A 26554-nucleotide genomic window follows, 5' to 3' on the forward strand; every position below is an offset into this window, starting at 1 on the left:
TCTGTTTCTTCTCTAGTATTACCTAGGTGTTAGCTGGACACATGGTTTTGCTGAGACTACATGTCTAAGCCTTCCCTGCAGTTAGGTATGGCCAGCCATGTGAACTAAGTTCAGGACTAGAGAATGGGTTTTTCTTGTGTCTTGGCCTTCAAACACTGGGTATATTTTTTTTCTTTCTGTGGGCTGAAACATGAATGTGGCAGTGACCTAGCTTTGACAGTTCAACAGGGTGACATCCTGGAGAGTGCCAGAGCAATAAGATGGAAAGAACCTATATTACTGAATAACTATATAGAATACAGCAACTTACCTGCTCTGACCCACCTTCTATCTCTGAATGTGACATCAGAGAGAAGTATACTCCCGCTTTAAGCTACTATATTTCGAGTCCTCTTAGCCTAAATCCTAATGAATATTATTCTAGACTGTTTTATAACAATTGCATGCTACTTAACAATGAGATGTCCTGATGTGATGGGGAAAATATTGGATCTGTTCTTATCTACAGTCTCATGCACTTATAAGGAAACGAGGCTTCTTGCTGGACAAACCATGGTTTTGTTTTTTTTTTTTTTTCCCTGTATCTATCCTTTTTGACTGCTAAGGACTTTACATATTTCATTTAATCCTCATGATAACTCTATTAGGTATCTACTATTATTTTTCCCTGTTCTACAGATGAGAGGCTGAGTTCTAGGGTGGCTCAGTCATATGTTCATGTTCTCAAAGCTAGGAGGTAGCAGAGAGAGGATTTGAAATTCTAGTCCATCTGACCTCAGAGCCCGTGCTCCTGAGCACTGCCAGAGAGTCACCTCCAAGTCTCCTGGGAGAGCTTCTCTGCCAGCCCTACAAGGGTCTTGTTATAGTTATTTCCTGTGCTCCCATCTCATTGTATTTCCTAATGAAAACGCATCACTGGCTGAGTGGAAGGAACCCTGTTTCAAAAGGAAAATGGTGTCACTGCTCCTTAATTTCTGATTGAAAATTAGGATGTTCAGTCATCTATTCTGGAGCTACTGGAGCATCTCCCACCCCAGACTCTCACTGCTCTATGTGTTTTATTCATTGACTTTTGAAGAAGTATGTGTGGGTCACAGAAGTCAGCAGTGAGAAGCCAATTAATGAGAAAGGGCACAGTCATAAGACAACTTAAAAATGTCTTTGAGAAATAGAAGCAAGGAATCCATGGGAGGATGTGTGACTTTGGTCATTTTGTTACCGGTATTTGTATCACAAACTAGGCAATCATTTGTATCATACAGACTGGCAGCTGGGATGATAGGACTGGGGTAGTCCAAGAGTAAGTCTCCAAGTCATTAATCTCACATTTACTGAGCACTTACCATGGGCAGAGCACTCACCATGGGCAGAGCACTCAGGTTTTGCTTTAGTTTGGATATAAAGAAGACTCATGTGAACAATTAAAATGCATTGAAAATAAAAGAGCAATGAAAGAGAAAAGACAAGCACAGTTGCAGGCAAACAAAGAAATAGGTCTTAGGAAGTGAGATGAGGGAAAGATACCTTGTACTCTGGAGTTACCTGAACTACCCTGAGAGCTGGTGAAGACAATGAAGAATGATATTTTGTGTGGAAGAAACTGCCTGAGGAAAGAAGTCATGGTGACCAGAGAGGTGCAAGTAGGTTCAGAGAGTACAGGGTGAGGAAAGGGTACTACTTGGAGCGGAGGATCCATGACTGGGGGCAGGATGAATATAGAGCTGAGAGCGACTCTCAACTCAGAGAATCTAACTGCACAAAGATTCCTCCATCTCCCTGCTGGCTGCATTCATGAGCGATATCCTAGGAGCTCCCAAGCTCTGATGCAGACCCCACAGGTACCTCCACAATTGTTGACTCTACTATTAGGTCTCTCCCATGGAGAGAAGGGCCAGCTTACTTCATTCTTAACTTCTCACTGCTTTAAGGCTTCTAGACAAATGGTCAGTCTGCCCGTCCACCTCTCTACTATGAAGAGAAAAATACTGATGTAATCAGTGATGACAAGGGTAGGTTGTAGTTATTTCCAAATTCTTCTTATCCAGGCCCTTGTTTCCCAGTGAAGATCCTTATGTAAGTGTCACTCTAGAAAACCACATTTCATCCAATATTGGCCAACATTCAACCAGACAGAAAATTCTACATAACAAAGGAAAGTTGACTAGACAATTCTTGGAAAAAACTAATTCCCCTGGGATTATTAATATTTGAGTCTGTGGAGCTCTGGTACAAATTAGTTATAGCTCAGTTTCTATAAGGTGACAAGTCTGGTGGTCTTAGTTGTGATAAAAGGAGATGTAGAGAATGTTGAAAGGTCAACTTGCCTAATTCATTATTTTCACTTAAAGTTGGTCCTCAAAATGGTACACTTATAATGTCTTCATTTCTGTCCATATCCTTAGCATGAATCCTCTCTTTGCCTTCTCACTTCATCATAATAACTTAGAAAGAAGCTGGGCTAACTTTAGTGTTGGAATTGTGTAGTGAAGTGTGGGGAGATGGGGAAATGGGGGTTTGGAATGACAATGGAGCTGGCTGCCTCTAAAACTATATCAGGGAGGATTTTATTTTCTAGAAAAAAAATGCTAGGAAATTAATGATGAGATAGGCACTGAGTCATTTCAAAGTTCTCTGACTGGCCTGTGGATCAGTGCCAGTCCATGACAAAATTTAATTTGAGATAGAGCAGGTATCTCTGGTGCCCCAACTCATATTCTATCTGTCCCATGTGATTTCAGCCATGGCTCAATGTGGCTGAATGACGGATGGTTCTGTGCAGGTTCTAACTCACTTCTCCCTGACAGCCATGCCTCAACAGTGTGCTGCTTTTGTGCCAGGGCTTCCCCAGTGCTGAGGGTTGTTTCCTCTCATCACTTTTTCCAGTGACCTATTTGTAGAGTCTTTGCTTCTCCTATCCACAAATTTAGGTTGCCCTGGATTAAAATTCCAGCTCCCTAGTGGCCAATACTTCTACCAAGGATGCTGTGTACCAAGGGACATGTTCTACCGCATGTAAAGTTATAGCTACTCCCTAGTCAACTCGAGCTCTATCCACCGTCAGACCAGCGGGCAAAGCAAAGAATAATAATACTGGTAGAGGAACTGATCTTGATTCCCACGTTGTTGCTGTTCAGTCTCAGTTGTATTTGACTCTTTGTAATCCCGTGGACTGCAGCACGTCAGGCTTCCCTGTCCTTCACCATCTCCCAGAGCTTACTCAAACTCATGTCCATTGAGTCAGTGATGCCATCCAACCATCTCATCCTGTCATCCCCTTCTCCTCCTGCCTTCAATCTTTCCCAGCATCAGGGCCTTTTCTAATGAGTCAGTTCTTCACATCAGGTGGCCAAAGTATTGGAGCTTCAGCATCAGGCCTTCCAATGAATATTCAGGATTGATTTCCTTTAGGATTGACTGGTTTGATCTCCTTGCAGTCCAAGGGACTCTCAAGATCTTTTCCAACACCACAGTTCAAAAGCATCAGTTCTTTAGTGCTCAGCCTTCTTTATGGTCCAACTCCCACATCCATACATTACTGCTGAAAAAACCATAGCTTTGACTATACGGACCTTTGTTGGCAAAGTAATGGTTCTCATGAAGAATTCCAATCCTGCTACACAATGGAGGCAGGGAAGACTGTCTGGAACTCAGGGATCCACTGATTCTCTGAGTCTTGTAACTTCCATACCCAGTGATAACAATGAAAAGGCAATTGCAACAACTGCAGTCTGCTGAGGATGAGGGGACTAAGGGCTCAGGTTTCCCAGTGTTGAAAGTCTGAGTCACCCCCATACCCCTCCTTCCCTCCACCCTCCAGGCAAACAAACTATTCCATCTGAAATGCTGAGTGAGGGAAAGCTAGAATGTATGCTGATGAGAGAGATGACAAATATCAACTATGGCTTGGGATCAGTTGCAGCAGCAGAAACTGTAACTTGTTTCATGAACTCTGGTATATGTATCTTGTGCAGCGATAGTAGCTACTTCCCTGCCCAAAGGCTCGGAGATAGTAGTTAGAATACAGGGCATGAAGGGACAGACTTGAGCAGTGCAAGGGATTGACTACTGTCATCCTGCCTCACTTTCTCTCAGCCTCTCTTCTGAGTTTAGCCACATATTGGGTAGAATTCTGGGTGGGCCTAAACTCACTTCATGGTCAGTGACTCCCTCAGGTGGACACTTGCTTTCTGCCCTGAAATGACTTTGATGCCATAGATGCTGGGAGAGCTCTCTCAGCCCACATGCGTGCATAGCTCACAGCAGAAGGAAGTTATACTCCTGGGGACAACTGCTCACCACTGGGGGTGAAAGCAAAAGATTAGTCCTTCAGTCTGAAGCTCTTTGAGTTAACATTTTAGGAGATGATCTATACACTTCTCATGAGGTTCTTGAGTATTTCAGCTTCTACTGTTCATGCCAACAATTGGAATAATGCACCCTTCTATTTTCTCTTCCTTCTTTCCTGTCTTAATTTTTGAACATCTCACTTCTGCCCCTTTGGGTCAATACCTAAATGCCTGCATGCCACACAAGTCCTCATCATAAGCCCTTTTATCTAACTAAGATAGAGAGTAAATAGTGGAATATAATGATAATATATCAAATCTTCTGTAAAGTCAAATTTAATCACTACTAAGGACTGTCTTTGTTCTGAAATTATATCCTTTATTGGTAAGATAGCAGAATAATGGCTCCTCTTAAAGATGTCCATGTTCTGAAACCTATGAATGCATTATCCTACATAACAAAGGATTGTGCAGATGTGGTTATATTAAGGACCTTGAAATGGGAAAACTATCCTGAATTATCAGGTTGAGGTATGTATTGGAGGGGCATCTAATGTAATCACAAGGGTCCTTAAGAGGTAGAAGACAGAGGCAAGAGAGTTAAAGAAAGAGATGTGATGACAGAAGCAGAAATCTAATGCTGGTTTTGGAGGTGGAAAGAAAGGCCATGAGCCAAGGGATGGAGGTAGCCTCCCAAAAGTGGAGAAATCCAGAAAATGAATTCTCTCTTAGAGCCTCTACAATCCCAGGACAACTTGATTTGAGCCCAGTAAAGCTCTTTTCAGAATTTTGACCTCCAGAAGTGTGAGCTAATAAATTTGTGTTGTCTAAAGCCCACAGTGGGGACTTCCCTGGTGTTCCAATGCTAAAAAATCCACCTTGCAATGCAGGGATATGGGTTTGATTCCTGGTCAGGGAACTAAGATTCTACATATCCTGGGGCAACTAAGCCTGTGCGCCACTAGAGAGTCCATGCATTGCAAGGAAAGATCTGCATGCCACAACTAAGGCCTGACATGGCCAAATAAATAAACAAAATTATTAAAAAAAATAAAGCCCATGATGGTTGTGGAACAATAGGAGACTTATGCCTCTGCAAAAAAATGACTTGTCTTATAAAATGATTATGATACTAAATGTTAGCTGATACTAAATGACCTAATACTAAATGTTAGCTGCTCTTATTTGTCAAATGAATGTTCTTAGCAGATAAAAAATTAGCAGACTATGAGAACTGTTATAAATTTTACTGATGCATGAAGTTCTAAAGTATAGGATTCGGCATAGCCAGAGAAGTCTATAAGCGATTTTTTTAAAGAGGTCAGTCTTCCTGGAAAACTCTAAAACCACTTGGCTGGCAGAAAAGCCAGCAAAGTAATATTTATACTGCTGACACATGGCATTATGCCTGAATCAAAGTGATCAGTCTTTATGCTGGGTATTTTCAGTTTCTTCTTTGGGTCCATTCATTGCACTCTAACACTCTATTCTAAGCTCTGAGAGGCTGACCTTATGAACATATCAGAGGACTTCCTTGTTCTCTGACCTCACCTGCGTTCTGCCAGTGGGAGACTCCAGCAGGAGACTGGAGGGTGGGAGAACAAGGTTGGGGCATCTGTTCATCACCTTCTATTCTTGGGAGTGGCCGCAGCTGGCAGTACCCCTGTACTGGAGGCCCCAGGTCCCTCTTCCAGGTTCCAGCAGCCTCTCCTGGAGGCAAGGGCGGTACAGCTCCATGACTTTTGAAGTCCCAGGTGCCCTATCCTACTTTTAGTAGTTTCTCTAAACCTTAATCATTCCCTTTATTACAGTCTTCTCAGGTTATTCATTCTGACTGTGTCATCCATTTCTTGCCTGAACCCTGATTGGTAGAGCTAGGAAGTGTGGGCAGCTCTTACCTTGGACAATGGTGGCTGAAGTGAGTTCCTTCACATTGGCATTCCAGAACACACAGCTGAAATTCCTGCCAGGGTGTGGTTTTAGGCGCAGAACACTGGTAACCTGGTAGAGGCCTTCAGAGGTCTTGGTGTGGCTGGTGTTGGTAGGAATACTGATGTTTGGCCAAGACACTTCTGCCAGGGGATAGCCTTCAGCTTGGCAGGTGAGCTCTACCTCATCTGTCCCTGGGACCTTGAGGTGGCGAGTGTTTATTTTCTTGTAGGAAGCTGGGACAAAAAAAAAAAAAATGAAGAAATAAGTCTCTCGTTTCTGACTCCTATAGATCCCTGTACTTAATGTCATGTGAAATAAATTATCATTATCAATATTAAATAAAAATGGTTTTAACTTTTAAAACATTTCCTGTGTCCCAGATATCATGCTCTTTTACATCACTGAATAATTTAATTTTTACAACAAAAGAGCATCATCAATATTCCCAATTTTTGTTGAAGGTAACTGAGGCTAGAGAGGTTTATTTCACTCTAAGATACAGAGTTATTAACTGGTGGAGCCAATTATGCACAATCGAGGCTTGATTTCAAATCTCAGTGGTGCTTTATCCTATCACAATCTGTGGCTGTAAATTATCTCACAGTCAGAGATTGGAGGAAAAAAAGACGATGGATAAACAAAATCATTAGATAACCCCTACATCCCACTTTATTTAGTATTTTCTAACATCTTCAGGAGGAAACTTTATTTCCACTTCCCCCTTTCTTCTTTCTTCTTCAAGATTCGGAGGAGAGAAAAATGAAGACCTAGACATCTGTGGGAGGTCAGATTCATTGCCATCTTGGCCCCCGTTGGTTTCATCTGGATTTGGGTTTTTTGTGTTGTTTGTTTGCTTTTGTTCGCAGTTTCCTTTCTTATCTCTGGACCTTTTAATGGAAAGATTTATGTTCACTCCTGCTGAAGGTGGGGGTTGATGAGTTTTCAGCAAAGACCTAGAGCAGCTCTGACAACACTTTGAAGATGAAATGAGTTAATACATGTAAAGTGTTCAGAAAGGGCAAATACGGTAAAATAATGCTCAAAATTCTCCAAGCCAGGCCTCAGCAATATGTGAACTGTGACCTTCCAGATGTTCAAGCTGGTTTTAGAAGAGGAAGAGGAACCAGACATCAAATTGCCAACACCTGCTGGATCATCAAAAAAGCAAGAGAGTTCCAGAAAAACATCTATTTCTGCTTTATTGACTGTGCCAAAGCCTTTGACAGTGTGGATCACAATAAACTGTGGAAAATTCTGAAAGAGATGGGAATACCAGACCACCTGATCTGCCTCTTGAGAAATTTGTATGCAGGTCAGGAAGCAACAGTTAGAACTGGACATGGAACAACAGACTGGTTCCAAATCCTGAAAGAAGTACGCCAAGGCTGTATATTGTCACCCTGCTTATTTAACTTATATGCAGAGTACATCATGAGAAATGCTGGGCTGGAAGAAGCACAAGCTGGAGTCAAGGTTACTGGGAGAAATATCAATCACCTCAGATATGCAGATGACACCACCCTTATGGCAGAAAGTGAAGAGGAACTAAAAAGCCTCTTGATGAAAGTGAAGGAGGAGAGTGAAAAAGTAGGCTGAAAGCTCAACATTCAGAAAATGAAGATCATGGCATCCAGTCCCATCATTTCATGGGAAATAGATGGGGAAACAGGGGAAACAGTGGAAACAGTGTCAGACTTTATTTTTGGGGGCTCCAAAATCACTGCAGATGGTGATTGCGGCCATGAAATTAAAAGACGCTTACTCTTTGGAAGTAAAGTTATGACCAACCTAGATAGCATATTGAAAAGCAGAGATATTACTTTGCCAACAAAGGTCTGTCTAGTGAAGGCTATGGTTTTTCCTGTGGTCATGTATGGATGTGAGAGTTGGACTGTGAAGAAAGCTGAGTGCTGAAGAATTGATGCTTTTGAACTGTGGTGTGAAGAAGACTCTTGAGAGTCCCTTGGACTGCAAAGAGATCCAACCAGTCCATCCTAAAGGAGATCAGTCCTGGGTGTTCATTGGAAGAACTGATGCTGAAGCTGAAACTCCAATACTTTGGCTACCTCATGGGAAGAGTTGACTCATTGGAAAAGACCCTGATGCTGGGAGGGATTGAGGGCAGGAGGAGAAGGGGACGACAGAGGATGAGATGGCTGGATGACATCACCAACCTGATTGACATGAGTTTGGGTAAACTCCGGGAGTTGGTGATGGACAGGGAGGCCTGGCGTGCTGCAGTTCATGGGGTTGCAAAGAGTCGGACATGACTGAGCAACTGAACTGAACTGAACAGCAGGTACATGATAAGTGCTATTATTTTTTAAAGACCTAGATTATGTCTATAAATATTCAAGAACACAGTATATTTATTAGTTATTTCTCCTCTCTAACACCCCACACATGCACGCACATGCACATATGCACACACGCGTGCATGCACACACATACACACACACCATTCTGTGCAGTGGATGCTGAATGAATTAACCAGACATTCTTCCCTGTCCTCTGGAAAACTGAGATCTAAAATAGATACAAGTGACACTGAGAGCACCAGGAAGACACAAGGACAAATTGTCCAACTGTTTCAGACTATAGCTAAAAATAAATGTTAACCACATATGCAAGCACAAGGGAATGCAAAAAGTAACCTGTTGATTTTTGGTGAAAGGAAGAGAGGGTGGGCACTAGCTTTCAATGGCTAGTCTTTAAGAAATAGAATTTTGATACCATCTTTGAAGTAAAGACATATATACGGCCCACATATGAATAAACATTTTTTTCTTAAATTTTTGGAGGAGTATAAATGAGTACAAATGGTGAAAAGTGATTTTTCTACTAAAATAATGGTAACAGCCACATGGAAAACATCAAGTATATATGACTTACTAAGTGTTTTCTAGGTACTGAGTTCATGTTCCGCACTTTTACATTCTGTGGAGGTGGAAGGAATATTCAAACCCCTTTCCACAACTTTTGCCTTTTGAGAGCCTTCCTTGTGTGTCTCTATGTTATGAGTTGCTAATTTGATTGTGTTAGTCACTCAGTCATCTCTGACTCTTTGCTACCCCATTAACTGTAGCCTGTCACATTCCCCTGTCCCTGGAATTCTTCAGGAAAGAATACTGGAGTGCATAACCCCTTCTCCAGAGAATCTTTCCCACCCAGGGATTGAACCTGGATCTTCTGCTTCACTCACTTGGTCATGGGTCACCAGAGAGCAGGATGACTGTACCTCGAAGAGCTGTTTATAACCTGTGGCCTTTTCTTGAAGTTCTCTGTTCCATGCCACTAAGCATACTTGGTCAGGCCTGCTGGGCTGCCTGCCTCAAAAAGCTCTCACATTTTCCTCACTCACACTACTCCAGCTTTTGTTTGTGGCTGAGTGGTGGGGCAGATTTTCTTATCTATGAGGCTGGATGGATGAGTGACTTCAGGGTCTGATTGCAAATCTGGACTCAGTTTAAGACCAGGGAACAAGAAACCAGAAGTCCCTATTCTGAGTCATGTTCTCCAGTGCAGATTATAAGAGAAGGCTCAATGTAGGGAGAGGCAAAAGGAAAAAATTATGTGTTAATCCAGTTATTATTTTAAAAACTGGAGCTCATTTCCCATTTGGCTACTAATTACTCTGGGTATATCTCACTTAGTCAAGAACTTAGAGACAACTGGGGTGAGTAGCTCTAAACCTGACTCCATCACCTTAATATACCTCCTCTCACTTAAACTGTCCTACACTATTGGTGGGAATGTAAATTGCTATAGTCATGATGGAGAACAGGATAGAGGATCCTTAAAGCAGAATTACCATATGATCCAGCAATTCCACCCATGGGCATATATCCAGAAAAGATGAAAACTCTAATTTGAAAAAATATATGCATTGCAATGTTCACTACAGCACTATTTACAATTGCCAAGATATGGAAGGAATATAAATGTTCATTGGCAGATGAATTGGTAAAGAAAGAAGATGTGGTGTATGTGTGTGTTCAGTTCAGTTCAGTTGCTCAGTCATGCCTGACTCTTTGTGACCCATGGACTGCGCAGCACACCAGACTTCCCTGTCTATCACCAACTCCTGGAACTTGCTCAAACCCATGTCCATTGAGTCGGTGATGCCATCCAACCATCTCATCCTCTGTCATCCCCTTCTCCTCCTGCCTTCAATCTTTCCCAGCAGCAGGGTCTTTTCCAATGAGTCAGTTCTTCACATCAGGTGGCCAAAGTACTGGAGTTTCAGCTTCGGCATCAGTCCTTCCAAAGAATACTCAGGACTGCTTTCCTTTAGGATTGACAGGTTGGACCTCCTTGCAGCCCAAGGGATTCTCAAAAATCTTCTCCAATACCAAGTTCAAAAGCATCAATTCTTTGGTGCTCAGCTTTCTTTATAGTCCTCCTCTCACATCCATACATGACTACTGGAAAAACCATAGCTCTGACTAGACGGATCAGTGTTGGCAAAGTAATGTCTCTGCTATTTAATATGCTGTCTAGGTTGGTTGTAGCGTTCCTTCCAAGGAACAAGAGTCTTTTAATTTCATGGCTGCAATCACAATCTGTAGTGATTTTGGAGACCAAGAAAATAAAAAGTCTGTCGCTGTTTCCACTGTTTCCTCATCTATTTGCCATGAAGTGATGGGACCGGATGCCATGATCTTAGTTTCTTGAATGTTGAGTTTTAAGCCAACCTTTTCACTCTCCTCTTTCACTTTCATCAGAAGTCTCTTCAGTTCCTCTTCATTTTCTGCCATAACGGTGGTCATCTGTATATGTGAGGTTATTGATATTTCTCCCAGCAATCTTGATTCCAGATTGTGCTTCATCCAGCCCAGCATGATGTACTCTGCATATAAGTTAAATAAGCAGGGTGACCATACACAGTCTTGATGTACTCCTTTCCCAATTTGGAACCAGTTGTTCCATGTCTTGTTCTAACTGTTGCTTCTTGACCTGCATATAGATTTCTCAGGAGGCAGGTAAGGTGGTCTGGTATTTCCATCTCTTTAAAACTTTTCCACAGATTGTTGTGATCTATACAGTTAAAGGCTTTGGTGTAATCAATAAAGCAGGAGTAGATGTTTTTCTGAAAAACTCTTGCTTTTTCTATGATCCAATGGATGTTGGCAATTTGATCTTTGTTTTCTCTGCCTTTTCTAAATCCAGCTTGAACATCTGGAAGTTCACAGTTCATGTACTGTTGAAGCCTGGCTTGGAGAATTTTTAGCATTACTTTGCTAGCGTGTGAAAGTGAAAGTGAAGTCGCTCAGTCATGTCTGACTCTTTGCGACCCCATGGACCGTAACCCACCAGGCTTCTCCATCTATGGGATTTTCCAGGCAAGAATACTGGAGTGGGTTGCCATTTCCTTCTCCAGGAGATCTTCCTGACCCAGGGATTGAGCCCGGGTCTCCCGCATTGTAGGCAGACGCTTTACTGTCTGAGCCATGAGTGCAATTGTGCAGTAGTTTGAACATTCTTTAGCATTGCCCTTCTTCAGGATTAGAATGAAAATTGATCTTTTCCAGTCCTGTGGCCATGGCTGAGTTTTCCAAGTTTGCTGGCATATTGAGTTTTCCAAAGTTCTGGCGTACGTAGCACTTTCACAGCATCATCTTTTAGGATTTGAAACAGCTCAACTGCAATTTCATCACCTTCATTAGTTTTGTTCATAGAGATGCTTCCTAAGGCCCAGTTGAATTTACATTCCAGGACGTCTGGCTCTAGGTGAGCGATCATACCATCCTGATTATCTGGGTCATGAAGATCTTTTTTGTATAGTTCTTCTGTGTATTCTTCCCACTTCTTCTCAATATCTTCTGCTTCTGTTAGGTCCATACCATTTCTGTCCTTTATCGAGCCCATCTTTGCATGAAATGTTCCCTTGGTATCTCTAATTTTCTTGAAGAGATCTCTAGTCTTTCCCATTCTGTTGTTTTCCTCTATTTCTTTGCATTGATCACTGAGGAAGGCTTTCTTATCTGTCCTTGCTATTCTTTGGAACTCTGCATTCAAATGGATATACCTTCCCTTTTCTCCTTTGCCTTTCATTTCTCTTCTTATCCCTGCTATTTGTAAGGCCTCCTCAGACAACCATTTTGCCTTTTTGCATTTCTTTTTCTTGGGGATAGTCTTGATCAATGCCTCCTGTACCATGTCACAAACCTCCGTCCATAGTTCTTCAGGCACTCTTTCTATCAGATCTAATCCCTTCAATCTATTTATCACTTCCACTGTATGATCATAAGGACTTTGATTTAGGTCATACCTGAATGGTCAAGTGGTTTTCCTTTCTTCAATTTCAGTCTGAATTTGGCAATAAGGAGTTCATGATCTGAGCCACAGTCTGCTCCTGGTCTTGTTTTTGCTGACTGTATAGAGCTTCTCCATCTTTGGCTTCAAAGAATATAGTCAATCTGACTTCACTATTGACCATCTGGTAATGTCCATGTGTAGAGTTTTCTCTTATGTTGTTGGAAGAGGGTGTTTGCTATGACCAGTGCGTTCTCTTGGCAAAACTCTGTTAGCTTTTCCCTACTTCATTTTGCACTCCAAGGCCAAAGTGTGTGTGTGTATAAAATATAACTCAGCCATAAAAAACAATGAAATAAAATTTAAATTAAAAAAAAACAATGAAATGATGTCATTTGCAGTAACTTGGATGAAACTAGAGATTAGCATACTAATTGAAATAAGTCAAAGACAAATATCATGATATCACTTATATGTGGGATCTAAAAATATGATACAAATGAATTTATTTACAAAACAGAAGTAGATTCATAGACATAGAAAACAAAGTTATGGTTACTATAGGGGGATGGGGCAGAGGGATAATTTAGGAGTTTGGGATTAATAGATACACACTGCTGCTGCTGCTGTTTAGTTGCTAATTCATGTCTGACTCTTTACGACCCCATGGACTATAGCCTTCCAGGCCCCTCTGTCCATGGGATTTCCCAGGCAAGAATACTGGAGTGGGTTGACATGTCCTTCTCCAGGGGCTCTTTCCAACCCAGAGATCAAATTCATGTCTCCTGTATTGGTAAGCGGATTCTTTACCACTGAGCCACTTGGGGAGCCCTAGATATACACTGCTGCTGCTGCTGCTGCTGCTGCTAAGTGGCTTCAGTCGTGTCCGACTCTGTATGACCCCATAGACGGCAGCCCACCAGGCTCCTCCGTCCACAGGACTCCCCAGGCAAGAATACTGGAGTGGGTTGCCGTTTCCTTCTCCACAGATATACACTACTATATATAAAATAGACGAACTACAAATAGTTACTGTATAGCACAGGAAATTATATTCAAAATATGTAATAACCTATAATGGAAAAGAATTGGGAAAAGAATATATATATATACACCACATATCTCTATATATACATATATACATACATATAAAACTGAATCACACACAAAACTAACATAACATTGTAAGTCAACTATTCGTCAATGAAAAAATAAAATACATTTTTTTAAAAAGAACGAGCAAGGTCTGAGGGAGAGGCATGAGCCCACATCCTTCATTTACATAACATTAAAGAAGTCTCCCCATCTTATTTGGGAAGTGGGTAAAAACACATCATTATCAGCAACACACAATGGGGAAGCTGGACTCAGGGGTGATATTCTTAGGAAAATATGAGTAAATTTTAGAATTTCAGAGGTGGCAGTGATCTTAAAATTCAATTAGTCCATCTTCCTGCTCAACAAAAAGTATCTTCTCCAGCAGCTTTGCTAGATGACTATCTTGAATGTTTCACATGCACTTGGAAACAATGTGTATTCTGTAGTTGTTGGGCATGAGTTTTATATAAGTCAATGAAAATGGCTAATGCTGTTCTACTCTCTTGTTTTCTTTTTGGATATTCTACCAGTTATAATAGAGATGAGTTGAAATCTCCAAATATGATTATGGATCAGTTTATTTCTCCTTTTAGGTCTGTCAAATTTTGTTTTATACACTTTGAAGCTATATGGTTAGATGTATATACATTTAGGATTGTTATATCTTCTTGCTGAATTGATTTTTTTCTATCATTATGAAATGTCCCTTTTTCTCTTTAATAATATTTTTTTTTCCTTGATATTGGTAACCTGCTAGATAACTAACTTTTGGTTAAATACACTTACGTATGGAAGCTCCTACTTCCAGAATTAGTCCTTGCAGTGATTAGACAATAAGAAAGTTAAACTTTCATTGGGAAGATTATCTTGACACCAAGTCAAATTTTGCCTCATGGTAGCTTTAACCCATTGGTACTTACTTGTCTGGTTTAGCAAAACAACACATGGTAAGCATACTAGTTAAGAACATGGGCCTTAGAGTCCAAAAGTTTTGACTAGACTTCAGTGCTGCTTACATAACCTGTCAAGCCTTAAGCCTCATTAGTAAAATAAGCACAGTATTACTTATCCTTAACTGTAGTGTTAGAATGATAAATGAGTTAGGTACCTAGAACGTATTAAATAGTCAATTAGTACTGGTAATTATTATCTCTTCCTGCTTTCACTAATTGCTGACTTGCCTCACTATTCTCCATTTGGCTTCTCAGTCTGTTTCATCAAAAGAATTACTACTTTCTGATTTCAGTTTCCACTGGTTTAAATGCTTTCTGTTATTCTGCTATTTCTGACTATATGATTCAAATGTTACTGGCAACTTTAGCATTTCTGAAATAAAGTTGCCAGTAACATTTGAATCATATAGTATATGATATTATTATATTATAGCACTATATTATCTACTGTACATAGTATTATCTGCTTTATCATCATAATGACCATAACTAAGGTGGAAAAAAATGTAGTTTTAAATGCCTTAAATTTAAAGAGTCCTGGCAGGTTTCTAGCAGTCATTAAAAGAAATATTTTAGGACTGCTCTCAATTGGTCTGTTAAATGACCTGGAGAGGAACATCAGGTTAAACAGTTTGTAATTTCCAGGAGCTTTCCCACCCCTCAAAATTCAGGATATTGTTTTCTTAACTCAGGCTTTCCTTATTCCCTTCTGTTTCCCCAGGGAGAAAAGACAGAGCAGAGATTTAGCCTCATTACTAAGTTATTTTAGCAAATGCTTTTTTTCTGGGTCTAGAAGCTAAATGTACAGACATCATTTCACTACGAAGATGTTTCTCTTGGGCTATCTCCGCCCTATGCTGTTTGTCTTCCCCTTCTTAGGGTGAGGGCTGTTTCTCTCTATGATGCCTTATTCCTCCACTTTTTGATGAAGTTGTACTCTATCCTGGGCCTTTCTGTTGATTTAAAGAAATTCTGCCAAGCCTTAGCCTGCTCAGGCCTTCAGGATGGTTTGGCCCTTCTATTCTTAGCTTCTGCTCTATGTCTGTCTGGGATCCATGCACAGGCCGGTTCTCAGCCACTGTGCTCAATCCCTTGCTTCTCAGGGCTGCTGTGCTCTCCTCTTCCATCATGCTGCTTGACCTTCCTCTGACAGATATCTAATCTTGGGTTGCAACCTGGCATTTCAAAAACTGCAGCCTTCTGTTACTTTTATAAACTCTTTAGCCATGCTATCTGGTGTTTTTTTTCCTGTCCTTATGAAATCAATCCTCTTTTCACCATACTTATTATGAACTGTTGTCCAGACATCAAAGAAAATATTATAAATCTATTTTCAAGTATATGCCAAAAATTAGGCATTTTAAAGACAAACACATCCTCCCTCTAGTCTTGTTCTATTTAAGTGCACCCTAACTGGGGTCCCAGATCTCCCGTGTTTCTTTCAGAGACCCCCAATTAGGGCAGAATATCCTTAGGTGCTTAACTTCAACCTCCTTTTTTTTTTCCCTTTTTGCTTGCATTCCTCCTAAAACAATTGTGATGTAGTGTGCTCCCTCTCACATATTTATTAAGTTTATTCTTGGAATATTTCATAGGTTTCTATATTGGAAAAATATATAATGTTTAGCATTTTATGAACACATATTTTCATTAAGGCATTTCACTCATTCACAAATGTATCCAACATCACCTTGATATCAAAGAAGGTGTCTTTAATACACACCACCATCCACTGAAAAATACAGGGCTTCCCTGGTGGTCCAATGGTTAAGAATCCTCCTTGCAATGCAGGGGACACCCGTTTGACCCCTGGTCTGTGAAGATCCCCCATGCAGCAGAGCAACTAAGCCTGTGAGCCACAACTACTGAAGCCCATGTGCCTTGAACCTGTGCTCCACAGTAAGAGAAGCCACTGCAATGAGAAGCCCACACACCACAACTAGAGAAAGTCCACATATGGCAACGAAGATCCAGTGCAGCCAATAAATAATAAATAAATATATTCATAAAAAAAGAAAAATAAATGGTCAGAACTTTTCTTTCTATTAATATTCCTTAAATATCAGTTCCCATTCCACTTCTACAGAATTTTATCCTAATGCAACATGTTTGATCACTCCTTTGATGGTTATCCTTTTGTTTCTTTGCAATAACAAAAATGTATAGCTATTGAAATTAAATTTTTTTCTTGTGACAATGAGGCTTTAAGTGTTCAAATTTTTCTTCAGCATTGAGGTCTAGTTTCCATTATTATCAGCACATGTAAAATCAAAACAAATATTATGAATATTGACAATTATTAAACTTAAGAAAAGTTTACTGGAAAGGTATCTCTTAATGGTATGGATGGGATTCTCATTTTCTATCTGTGCATGAGGACACAAATGACTTAAAAGTTGGAATGAGACAATCTTCAGAATCAATTCTATTTCTGTTTTTCATTTTTTGTAGCTATAAGTGCTAAGGAATCATGCTCATATGAATAAATAGGTGGGCATGGAAGGAGTTCAGTTATAGTAATATTTCATTCTTTGAAAGCCTTATGATTTATATAACAAAAGTATTTCTTTTTTTTTATTAGCTATTAACTGTATTAGGGACTCCTTCAATTTTGCTGAAAACAGAGAATTTGATACTTCCTGGTTTGCTGAAGGATTTGTTAGTCATTACAATTTGGTAAGATATCAATATTTCCAGTCATTCTTTTGTTTGGCACTATGGAAGTTTTTACACCTCGGAGCAAAGCACTATATTCATGATGGGTGAGAGGTAGGCTTTATATGAAGTGGGTAAAGCAAAATTAAAAGAGGAAGTGTTTTAGGGGAACCCCAAGAGCCTTGCCTGGAAGACACATTCTCAGGCACAGTCAATTTAGGGAGAGAGTATTTGAGGAAGATGAAAATCTAGAAACTAATTTCCTAAAACTGTCTATGTGTATGCATCCCATAGACGGTCTTTGTGATCCCATATAGTCTAGCTGGACAATCATTAAAGGTATAAGGGATTAATAATTAATTAATTAAGGTTTGAGTCATCCTGTCAAGTCATCCCTGATCTAGGTGAGGAAGCAGGCAGAGTGCCTTTCCATGGATGAGGGACACTCCTCAGCCAGAGCAAGAAAGACTGGGACTGGTATCAAATTGCCCAAAGACCCTACATGCATTAAAGCACGCCCACAAAGATCAACAAACACGGGGCAGTGATTTTGGGGTGTAGATATCCAAGGACACTAGGAGATCATGAGGATGTTGAGCTCTCTCTCCAACCATTGATTAAACTCAGACTAATGTCAATGTCTGGAGCTCCTCCCAGCTGATTGTAGAAAATGCAGTAAAGGTAGAAGGAGGTTACATCCAGGCTCAGGGCTTTCTTGATGATTCACTGTTAGTTGATGTGTAAGAGGGCACTGTCCTTGCGGGAACTGAGGGTCTTTGAACCAAATCTCTGGACACCCACCATATGCCAGGCATCATGCTCAGTTTTTTACGTTATCTCTTTTAATTTTTACAGTAATCTTATGTGGTAGATGCTACTATTGCTGCTGCTACTGCTAAGTCACGTCAGTTGTGTCCAACTCTGTGCGACCCCATAGACAGCAGCCCACCAGGCTCCCCCATCCCTGGGATTCTCCAGGCAAGAACACTGGAGTGGGTTGCCATTTCCTTCTCCAATGCATGAAAGTGAAAAGTGAAAGTGAAGTCGTTCAGTCATGTCCGACTCTTAGCGACCCCGTGGACTGCAGCCTATCAGGTTTCTCCGTTCATGGGATTTTCCCATGAGGTGGGGTGCCATTGCCTTCTCCAGCTACTATTGCTATTCTTTTATAAATAAGAAAAATTCCAGATTATGATAACCTCATATATTCAGATGACACCACCCTTATGGCAGAAAGCAAAGAAGAACTAAACAGCCTCTTGATGAAAGTGAAAGGAGAGTGAGAAAGTTGGCTTAAAAGTCAACATTCAGAAAACGAAGATCATGGCATCCAGTCCAATCACATCATGGCAAATAGGCGGGGAAACAATGGAAACAGTGACAGACTTTATTTTTGGGGGCTCCAAAATCACTGCAGATGGTGACTGCAGCCATGAAATTAAAAGATTCTTGTTCCTTGGAAGGAAAGCTATGACCAACCTAGACAGCATATTAAAAAGCAGAGACATTATTTTGCCAACAAAGATCCATCCAGTCAAAGCTATGGTTTTTTTAGTAGTCATGTATGGTTGTGAGAGTTGGACTATAAAGAAAGCTGAGCACTGAAGCACTGGTGCTTTTGAAGTGTGGTGTTGGAGAAGACTCTTGAGAGTCCCTTGGACTGCAAGGAGATCCAACCAGTCCATCCTAAAGGAGATCAATCCTGAATACTCATTGGAGAACTGACGCTGAAGCTGAAACTCCAATACTTTGGCCACCTGATGAGAAGAACTGACCCATTGGAAAAGACCCTGATGCTGGGAAGGATTGAAGGCAGGACGAGAAGGGGATGACAGAGGATGAGCTGGTTGGATGGCATCACCAACTCAACGGACATGAGTTTGAGTGAGCTCCGGGAGTTCGTGATGGACAGGGAAACCTGGAGTGCTGCAGTCCATGGGGTCACAGAGTCGGACAGAACTGAGCGACTGAACTCTGATGAAAATCGAAATAACCCACTCAAGGTCACAGGTGAAAACAACATTCACCCTCATGTCTAATTATACCAGTTTGTCCTTCTTTATTCCAGATTGTAAAATCACACCACAGCTGTCAAGGTCAATGGTCTTTAGGGACCAAAATTCGGAGACTCTCCAGAAGACAGAAGAGATCCTCTGAGGTCTAGTGGCAGAGGAAAACTGACATAGTTTACCTCAGAGCAGTTAGTAAAGGCTGAGACACACAAGCTGATTGACAGAGCCAAATCTACTTTTCTATAGTTGTTATGTCTTTGCTCAAGTGACCTTTTCCAGAACAAACAGCAACTTGAAGATTCTCTTCTGATTTAGGTTCTTGGCTCATGTTGTAGTGGAGAGAGCCCTCAACTCAGAGGAATGGAGACAGCTACTGAATTGGCTCCCTCAGGCTACCCATTTCAGTTCTCTGAACTTCAGCTGTTTTCTGTGCAATAGATAAGACTGAGGCTAGAGTAGCATTTCCCAAACATTTTAGACTATGACCCAGAGTGAGAAAGAATTTATTATACCACAAGCCAAGATGCACACCCACATGTGTGTGCATGCGTGCACACACACACACACACATCCCCTCTGAAATAGTTTGTGATGCCCTGATATATTCAATTCTATTCATTTATTAATTTTATTGGTAAAAAGCCCACTTTTGTCACTTTTAAACTGATATTTTAAACTTTTAATGGGTAGCAAATCATAGTTTAAAAAACTCTGGACTCTGAAAGAGTAGTATAATATCAAGCCAATATCGTTCGTGTGAATTAGGTAAAACTTATCTTTGGTACCCTCCCAACTTACAGAGAGTCATTTTCCTGGCTTTCTCTAGACCCGTTTTATTCTCTCTACCCCTATTTACCCTCACCTCCATTGCTTTATACATAGATATGAAAAACTACTTCTGAGCAGGTGCTTTTGTCTTCTCTGAGGTAGCTTTTTCTCTTTATAATCATCGTCCCAGTTTTTGCTTGGGCTAGCTTCAGTGGACTTGTTACTTGCAGCTAACACAGGTCCTGCATTGGAGAGGTGCCTCCGTGGATTCCAGTCCCTGAAAGTACTCACCTTTGACTTTCAGCGTCAGGTACTTGTAGTCCCAGGCAATCCCATAGATGATCAGGCAGCGGTACTGCCCTGCATCCTTCAGCTGGATTCGGGGGATGAGGAACAAGGCCTTCCCCAGGGGCAGCTGCTCCTCCAGCAAAGTGGTTCTTTCACTGAGCAAGACTGTATCATTTTCCACTTTTTGCAAACTGGCTTTTAAAATCCCGAGTTCCACAGGACCTCCAGTGTCAAAATCACACTCCAAGGTCACATTGCTGCCGTAGTCTACCATGTACATTTCCTTTGGGATGGTCACTGTGAACAAAGCTGAACAGAAAATAAGACATTCCCCACTGTCTGCCTTCACATTTCAGTTCTGTTCAGAGTGGGGGAGCTGAGGAGACCCATACAACCTCGGTTTCCCAGGAGACATCTATCAGTATCTGGGCATTTGCAGAAGTTCTTTTCTATCCCTTGCCCTATCCACTTTGTGGAAGAGTGTGATTCTTGATCCCTGCTCTTGCCTCTCAACACTCCTCACCTGTACAGCTGACTGGCCTCCTGCTCCCATGATCCAAGCTCATTTTCTTTATATGGATCAAATTACATCATTCCCTGCCAAATTTTACCTCCTCTCAGCAGCTGCTGCTGCTGCTGCTGTTGCTAAGTCGCTTCAGTCGTGGCCGACTCTGTGCAACTCCATGGACGGCAGCCCACCAGGCTCCCCTGTCCCTGGGATTCTCCAGGCAAGAACACTGGAGTGGGTTGCCATTTCCTTCTCCAACGCATCAAAGTGAAAAGTGAAAGTGAAGTCACTCAGTCGTGTGCGACTCTTAGCGACCCCATGGACTGCAGCCTACCAGGCTCCTCCGTCCATGGGATTTTCCAGGCAAGAGTACTGAAGTGGGGTGCCATTGCCTTCTCCGCAGAGATAGTAATAATAACAACTATCAACTGTTGAATTCTTACTAGGTGGTGGGCCTCTGCTAACACATGATCTCTTTTAGTCTCCCAGCAAGACAATGAGGTAGAGCCATCTTCTTTTTAGAAAACGAAACTGACACAGAATGGTTAAACAACTTGCCTAAGATTGCACAGCCAGGATCAGACCTAGGTATTGCTAAGTTCAAGTGCTCTTGACCACTACATCATACAAGCCCACTGTAGAAATGTCTTTTCTACTAATACTAATACTTAATGTATATCTACCATGTGTCGGCCACTGTTCTAGACTCTAAACCATATCATTCAATATTGAAAATGCAACCATAAAATATGCATAATCATGACTGTTTTATAGTTAAAGAAACTGGGTCAAAGAGGTTTGTTTCAGGATGCACAATTAGTAAAGTTAAAATTCAGAGCCAGTCAGATGGTTGACTTCAAAATCTATAGTTTTTGAAACAGTAGTTCCCAAAATGTGAGGCATATACCTCAAGAAGTATGCACAATGATTTTACATATGAAAGAATCAAGGCCCAAAGGGAGTTGGGTTATGCAGAGAAGAATTTATCCCCTCTTCAATTCTATTTCAATCTTTCAAATTACATACAATTTGCAACTAGACTTTCACATTTCTAACAATGGTTATTTTTCCTTTTAATAAAACAAGAAGCGCTCAGACAGATATTATCAGGGTAGACTTTAAAGCACCACTTTACTTTTATTGCATTTATTTTTGCTCATATCTTCTATTTACTAGTATCATTGATACTGGTTTTCCATTTACCACAGGGGTAGATTGTTTTGTTCAAAAAATAAAAGCTCAGTTGATTTAGATAATTCTATAAAAACAATAGTGCAAAGAGTAGTCAAACATGGCAAAACTAATGAAAGTAGTGTATGCATGAATAAATTGTGAGAGACTGTACAAAATTATGCTGTTTCCATCAATAATGAATGGGGAGTCATTAAGACTGCGGGTACGATCTCAAAGTAGCTTCTGAATTATGACAGAAGATTAGATCAAATTATGTTCAGTAGGACTTGCTTCATTAATCCATTCATTTAATTAATTCAAAACTTTCATTTAACAAATATTTGGGGATGGCTTCTAGAATACGCTATTTAAGGGGTTGCTTCCACATAAAACATAGTATGAAAAGAGCTTGGGATTTAGTGACAGATGAACCTGGGTTCAAATTCTGAGTGTATCCAGATTATGAACCCTTTGATCTTGATCAAACCTCTATGAGTCTCGGCCTCTTTATCTGCAAAGGTCCAAGGTTAAATCTACCTGTCAGCAGTGTGGTGAAAACTAGATAAACAGCACAAAATGGCTTATTTTGGCAGGTAGTAGGTAGTCAGCAAACATTGGTTCCTTTCTTTTCTACCATGCTTTAGTTCTTGAGAAAGTGGTGTTCTGACCATCCTGGACAACAGATTTCACAGTAAAAATAGACTGGGGGTTTTCAGTTGCTCGAATGATTCACATTGAAATTCTCTTCTGACTGGAGTTTTTCCTCCTACCATCCTGCAAATCTTTGAAGGCAGTGCAGGTTGAATTTGTTTTGGTGTCTCCAGTGCCTAGCACATACTAAATTCTAGTTAGAGGTTTAACATATAAATGACAAAAGAAGGAGAGGAAGAGAAAAAAAAGGATGAGCCTACCCATATTTGCAAAGAGTAGGACATGATTGAGAGACTGAGTATGCATGCACCCATATTCACTTCTGTTTTCCTCTCATCAAACTTCATTTTGCCCTAAATTGCACAAACCGGCATTCTTAATCACCACCCAATGCACCTGTTAGTGTAGTGCACAATATGAATTTTATTAAAAATAAGTGATGAGTTTATATCTTTCTTCCAAACCCTGTTTTAACCACAGCTAGAACATGAACGTGCCTTTCTAACAGAAAGGAGTTCACATCTGCCTGGTATTTTTTGGTACAGAATGGGGGTCGGGGCAGTGCTTCTGTATAAAACAATGCTAATTAAGCTTGCATTTTCTTGGCCACATTGAGAAGACTCTGGGATGATACATGTGAAAAAAGACACTGTGCTTCTAAATTTCCCATACGATTCCATTTTGTGGAATGCCCTGAACACTTGTAATAACTCTCCCCCAAGTCTCCGTAATAGGATACTCCTAAAAGTAGATTCCTAGAATCATCTCCAAATATTTGTTATTAAGTCCTCTTATACCTAAAACAGAGCTACCTGTTTTATTCACTCATCAAATATGTATTAACTATCTTCTATGTGCCTGGTTTAGAAATTTATACTACTTTTACTCTCTTCATTCCTTCCAAAGAAATCCCAGGGCTGATCTCCTTCAGAATGGACTGGTTGGCCTGGTGTGCTGCGACTCATGGGGTTGCAAAGAGTCAGACATGACTGAGTGACTGATCTGATCTGATCTGATCTTACTCTCGTCATAGTACTTCCTTCTCTTTTATTATACGATAAAAGAAGAACAAGAAACAAGATAAAACAAGAAACAGGGAAGAGAAATGGGGCTTGCAGGTAAAGTTAGTTGCTGAGTCTGAGATTTAACAAGAATCAGAGGACTTTGGTGTAGTCTGTATTGGATTTATTTAGCAAATTTATTTACCACACTTACACTTTCTTCTCGTGAGAGAAGGAACACCTGTAACTTCCTCTGGAACTCCCCACAGCATACAGCAGAACTCCCCTCTTCACTGTTTGGGCCTTTGACAAAAACCCATTTTCTGCTTGCTTTTCCCCTCTGCCTTCTACAGAGTGTAAGAGTATATACACACATGGAACCCTTTATGGAAGCATGAAGTGTGCTATCTCTCAGGCAGGTGACATTTTCTGGCTAACATTCACAAGAGGAAAGGGCAATTGGCAAACATGAGTCATGTATCTGAGTCACTCAGAATAACTAGAAGATTGTTAGTTGGTCTAATTTTCCCACAATTGAAGTTTTTAAAACATGCAAAGCTTTCAGCTTGATTACTTGATATAAAATAAGTTTAGGAAAGCAGTACAGTTTTGCAATCCTAAAGTATTCTTGAAAGTGAAAGTGAAGTCGCTCAGTCTTGTCTGACTCTTTGCGACCCCGTGGACTGTAGCCCACCAGGCTTCTCTGTCCGTGGGATTTTCCAGGCAAGAGTACTGGAGTGGGTTGCCATTTCCTTCTCCAGGGGATCTTCCCGACCCAGGGATAGAACCCAAGTCTCCCGCATTGCAGGCAGACGCTTTACCCTCTGAGCCATCTTACTTATTGTAAATTACAGAGGAAATCAAAACACTTTTGCAAACAATTCTGTGAAGAGGTTTTTTTCTCAAGCTTGGCTGCATATTAGAGTCACTAATGAGAGGGCCTCAACCTCAGCCATAGTTGGTATCAGCTTGGGAAGCTTTTAAAACATGCTCAGACCCCACTTTGTATCCTATAAAATTAAATTCTAATCATTTCGTGAGGCCAGCATCAACTAAAAATAATTTCCTGGGAGTTTCTAATGTGCAAGGAGCATTGAGAAACCATTCAAAGTGTTGTTCTCAGTTTTCTTAGGCAGCTAGTTAGGAATGCAGAATCCCAGTCCCTTCCCAGGACTAAAGAAGCAGAACCTGCATTTTGACAAGGCTGGGGGATTCAAATGCATATTAACATTTAAGAAACAGAGTTATAACACTGGTTTGTATTTGGTCTGTTGTGTAAGATAGAGTAACAGTTAACATTTATTAAACACAATGAACCAGACACTAGGCTAAACTGTACATCTCATTTGATGTCCCCAAAGCTGCAAGACTGGAGTCACTGCACTCATTTCACAGATGGGGAAACTGAGGCTTAAAGAAAAGATGCAACTCGCCCAAAGTAAAAAAGTGGGAGCTCATGGAGTTGGAATTCACATTCATATCTCTGTGCCCTGAAAGCATGTACTTCTAACAGATATGACTATATATCTACTGGCCTGTGTATACTACATACATTAATGAAACAGATATACTTTTCAGCTTTATACTAAGTAAAAGACATTTGTGTTCTATTTCATATGTCATATGGTTATAAAACTAAACTTCAACGTAGCACTGAACTCCTGATGTCATCAGACAAAGGAGAACACTGAAAAAGTTTCCACAACTGCAAAACTAGGCAGACGAAATATTCATTTGGTCGTCTTGACTAAATTAAAGGGTGAAGGACGTGGCTACAGCATGAAAAATTAATACATGAAGGTTCTTTAGACAGATGAAAATAGCTGGCTTGAGTAATGCTAGAGCCTTTTTGAAAGTTCTTGGGAGAAGTTTGCATTTTATTTGCAATCAGGAGTCAGCACCTGTCATATCTCCAGGAAACACAAAACAATTTATTTGCATTAACTCCCAAGATAGCTTCCTCTTTAAGCTAATTTTATACTTTTTTTCTGCATTAACAGAAACTTAAATGCTTACAGACTTCCTACCTAAGGGATTTGAAAAGTGAGGATGGGTCTAGGCGGGGAGGTGAGAGGGGATTGCTTTACACAGCCAGTCCTCAGAAAACTCTAGTTCCTGGTTCTGGATAGATGCTGCTCTGGACACCTGACTCATGCACTTCTTTTTGCAAGAATGCTGCATGAGACATCTTGTCTACTTGAAATCCCTTCCCCAACCTGATTCTTCTGCTTTGTATATCTCAGGGGTCAGCAGATGTAGTTTTGAAGGCCGGCTATAACCTAGACAGAATGACCCAGGGTGTGGTCCCTGTCCTAGAGTGACGTCAAGCATCACCATGGCCATGTGCCTCCTGAGTTTTATTCTTCTCAGATGGATGAAGAAAGAAGGAAGCATCAATGAGAGACATAAGATTGGGGTTACTTTTTCTTCCAAGACATGACGAAGTACAAAAATAAATATTTTTCTTGAATACGTCTAAGTTACAAGATGCCTTAGGTTTTGAAATGAAAATATAAGAAAAAAAAAACTGAACTACAACGCTACAGTAATAAGAGAGTGATATGAGTGAAAGCATATATACATAGATCAATAATACAGACAGAGGGCCCAGAAAAAGACTCACACAAAGAGCCAATTGCCTTTTTTTTTTACAAAGGTGCAAAGGCAATCAATAGAAAAAAGACAGTCTTTTCAATAAGTGAACAAATGGGGCTGGAGCGACTGGATGTCCATATACCAAAAAGAAAAATCCCAATCTACACTTCACAAAAATTTTTGTATACTATGCAAAAATCAACTGAAGGTGGATGGCAAACCTAAATGTAAAATGTACAACTATAAAATGTTTAGAAGAAAACATAGAAGAAAATCTTTCAGGTCGTGGGTTAGGCAAATAATCTAAAGATTCTTAGATATGACTAGCCATCAAAGAAAAAATTTGATAAATTGGATAGCTTCAAAATTAAAATCTCTC

General features: G+C 40.5%; 1 protein-coding gene across 8 annotated transcripts in view; it reads right to left on the reverse strand.

Moving 5' to 3' along the window:
* PDCD1LG2 (programmed cell death 1 ligand 2) overlaps nt 1-26554 on the reverse strand; it is a 93430-nt gene that overhangs the window by 50936 nt on the left and 15940 nt on the right. For 4 of the 8 annotated variants that reach the window (XM_086415219.1, XM_086415221.1, XM_086415220.1 and 1 more), the window contains exons 3-4: nt 20251-20556; nt 6185-6451 (exon numbers count right to left, since the gene is read on the reverse strand). In XM_086415219.1, coding sequence (XP_086271345.1) covers nt 6185-6451; nt 20251-20556 — 573 coding nt within the window. The remainder of the gene's footprint in view (nt 1-6184; nt 6452-20250; nt 20557-26554) is intronic. The other 4 variants (XM_086415225.1, XM_086415223.1, XM_086415226.1 and 1 more) reach the window with 1 other exon arrangement.

Source organism: Bos grunniens, chromosome 8 (assembly GCF_055505025.1).
Source record: "Bos grunniens cultivar Pamir isolate PY7600 chromosome 8, Bosgru_T2T1.0, whole genome shotgun sequence".
Lineage (NCBI taxonomy): Eukaryota > Metazoa > Chordata > Mammalia > Artiodactyla > Bovidae > Bos > Bos grunniens.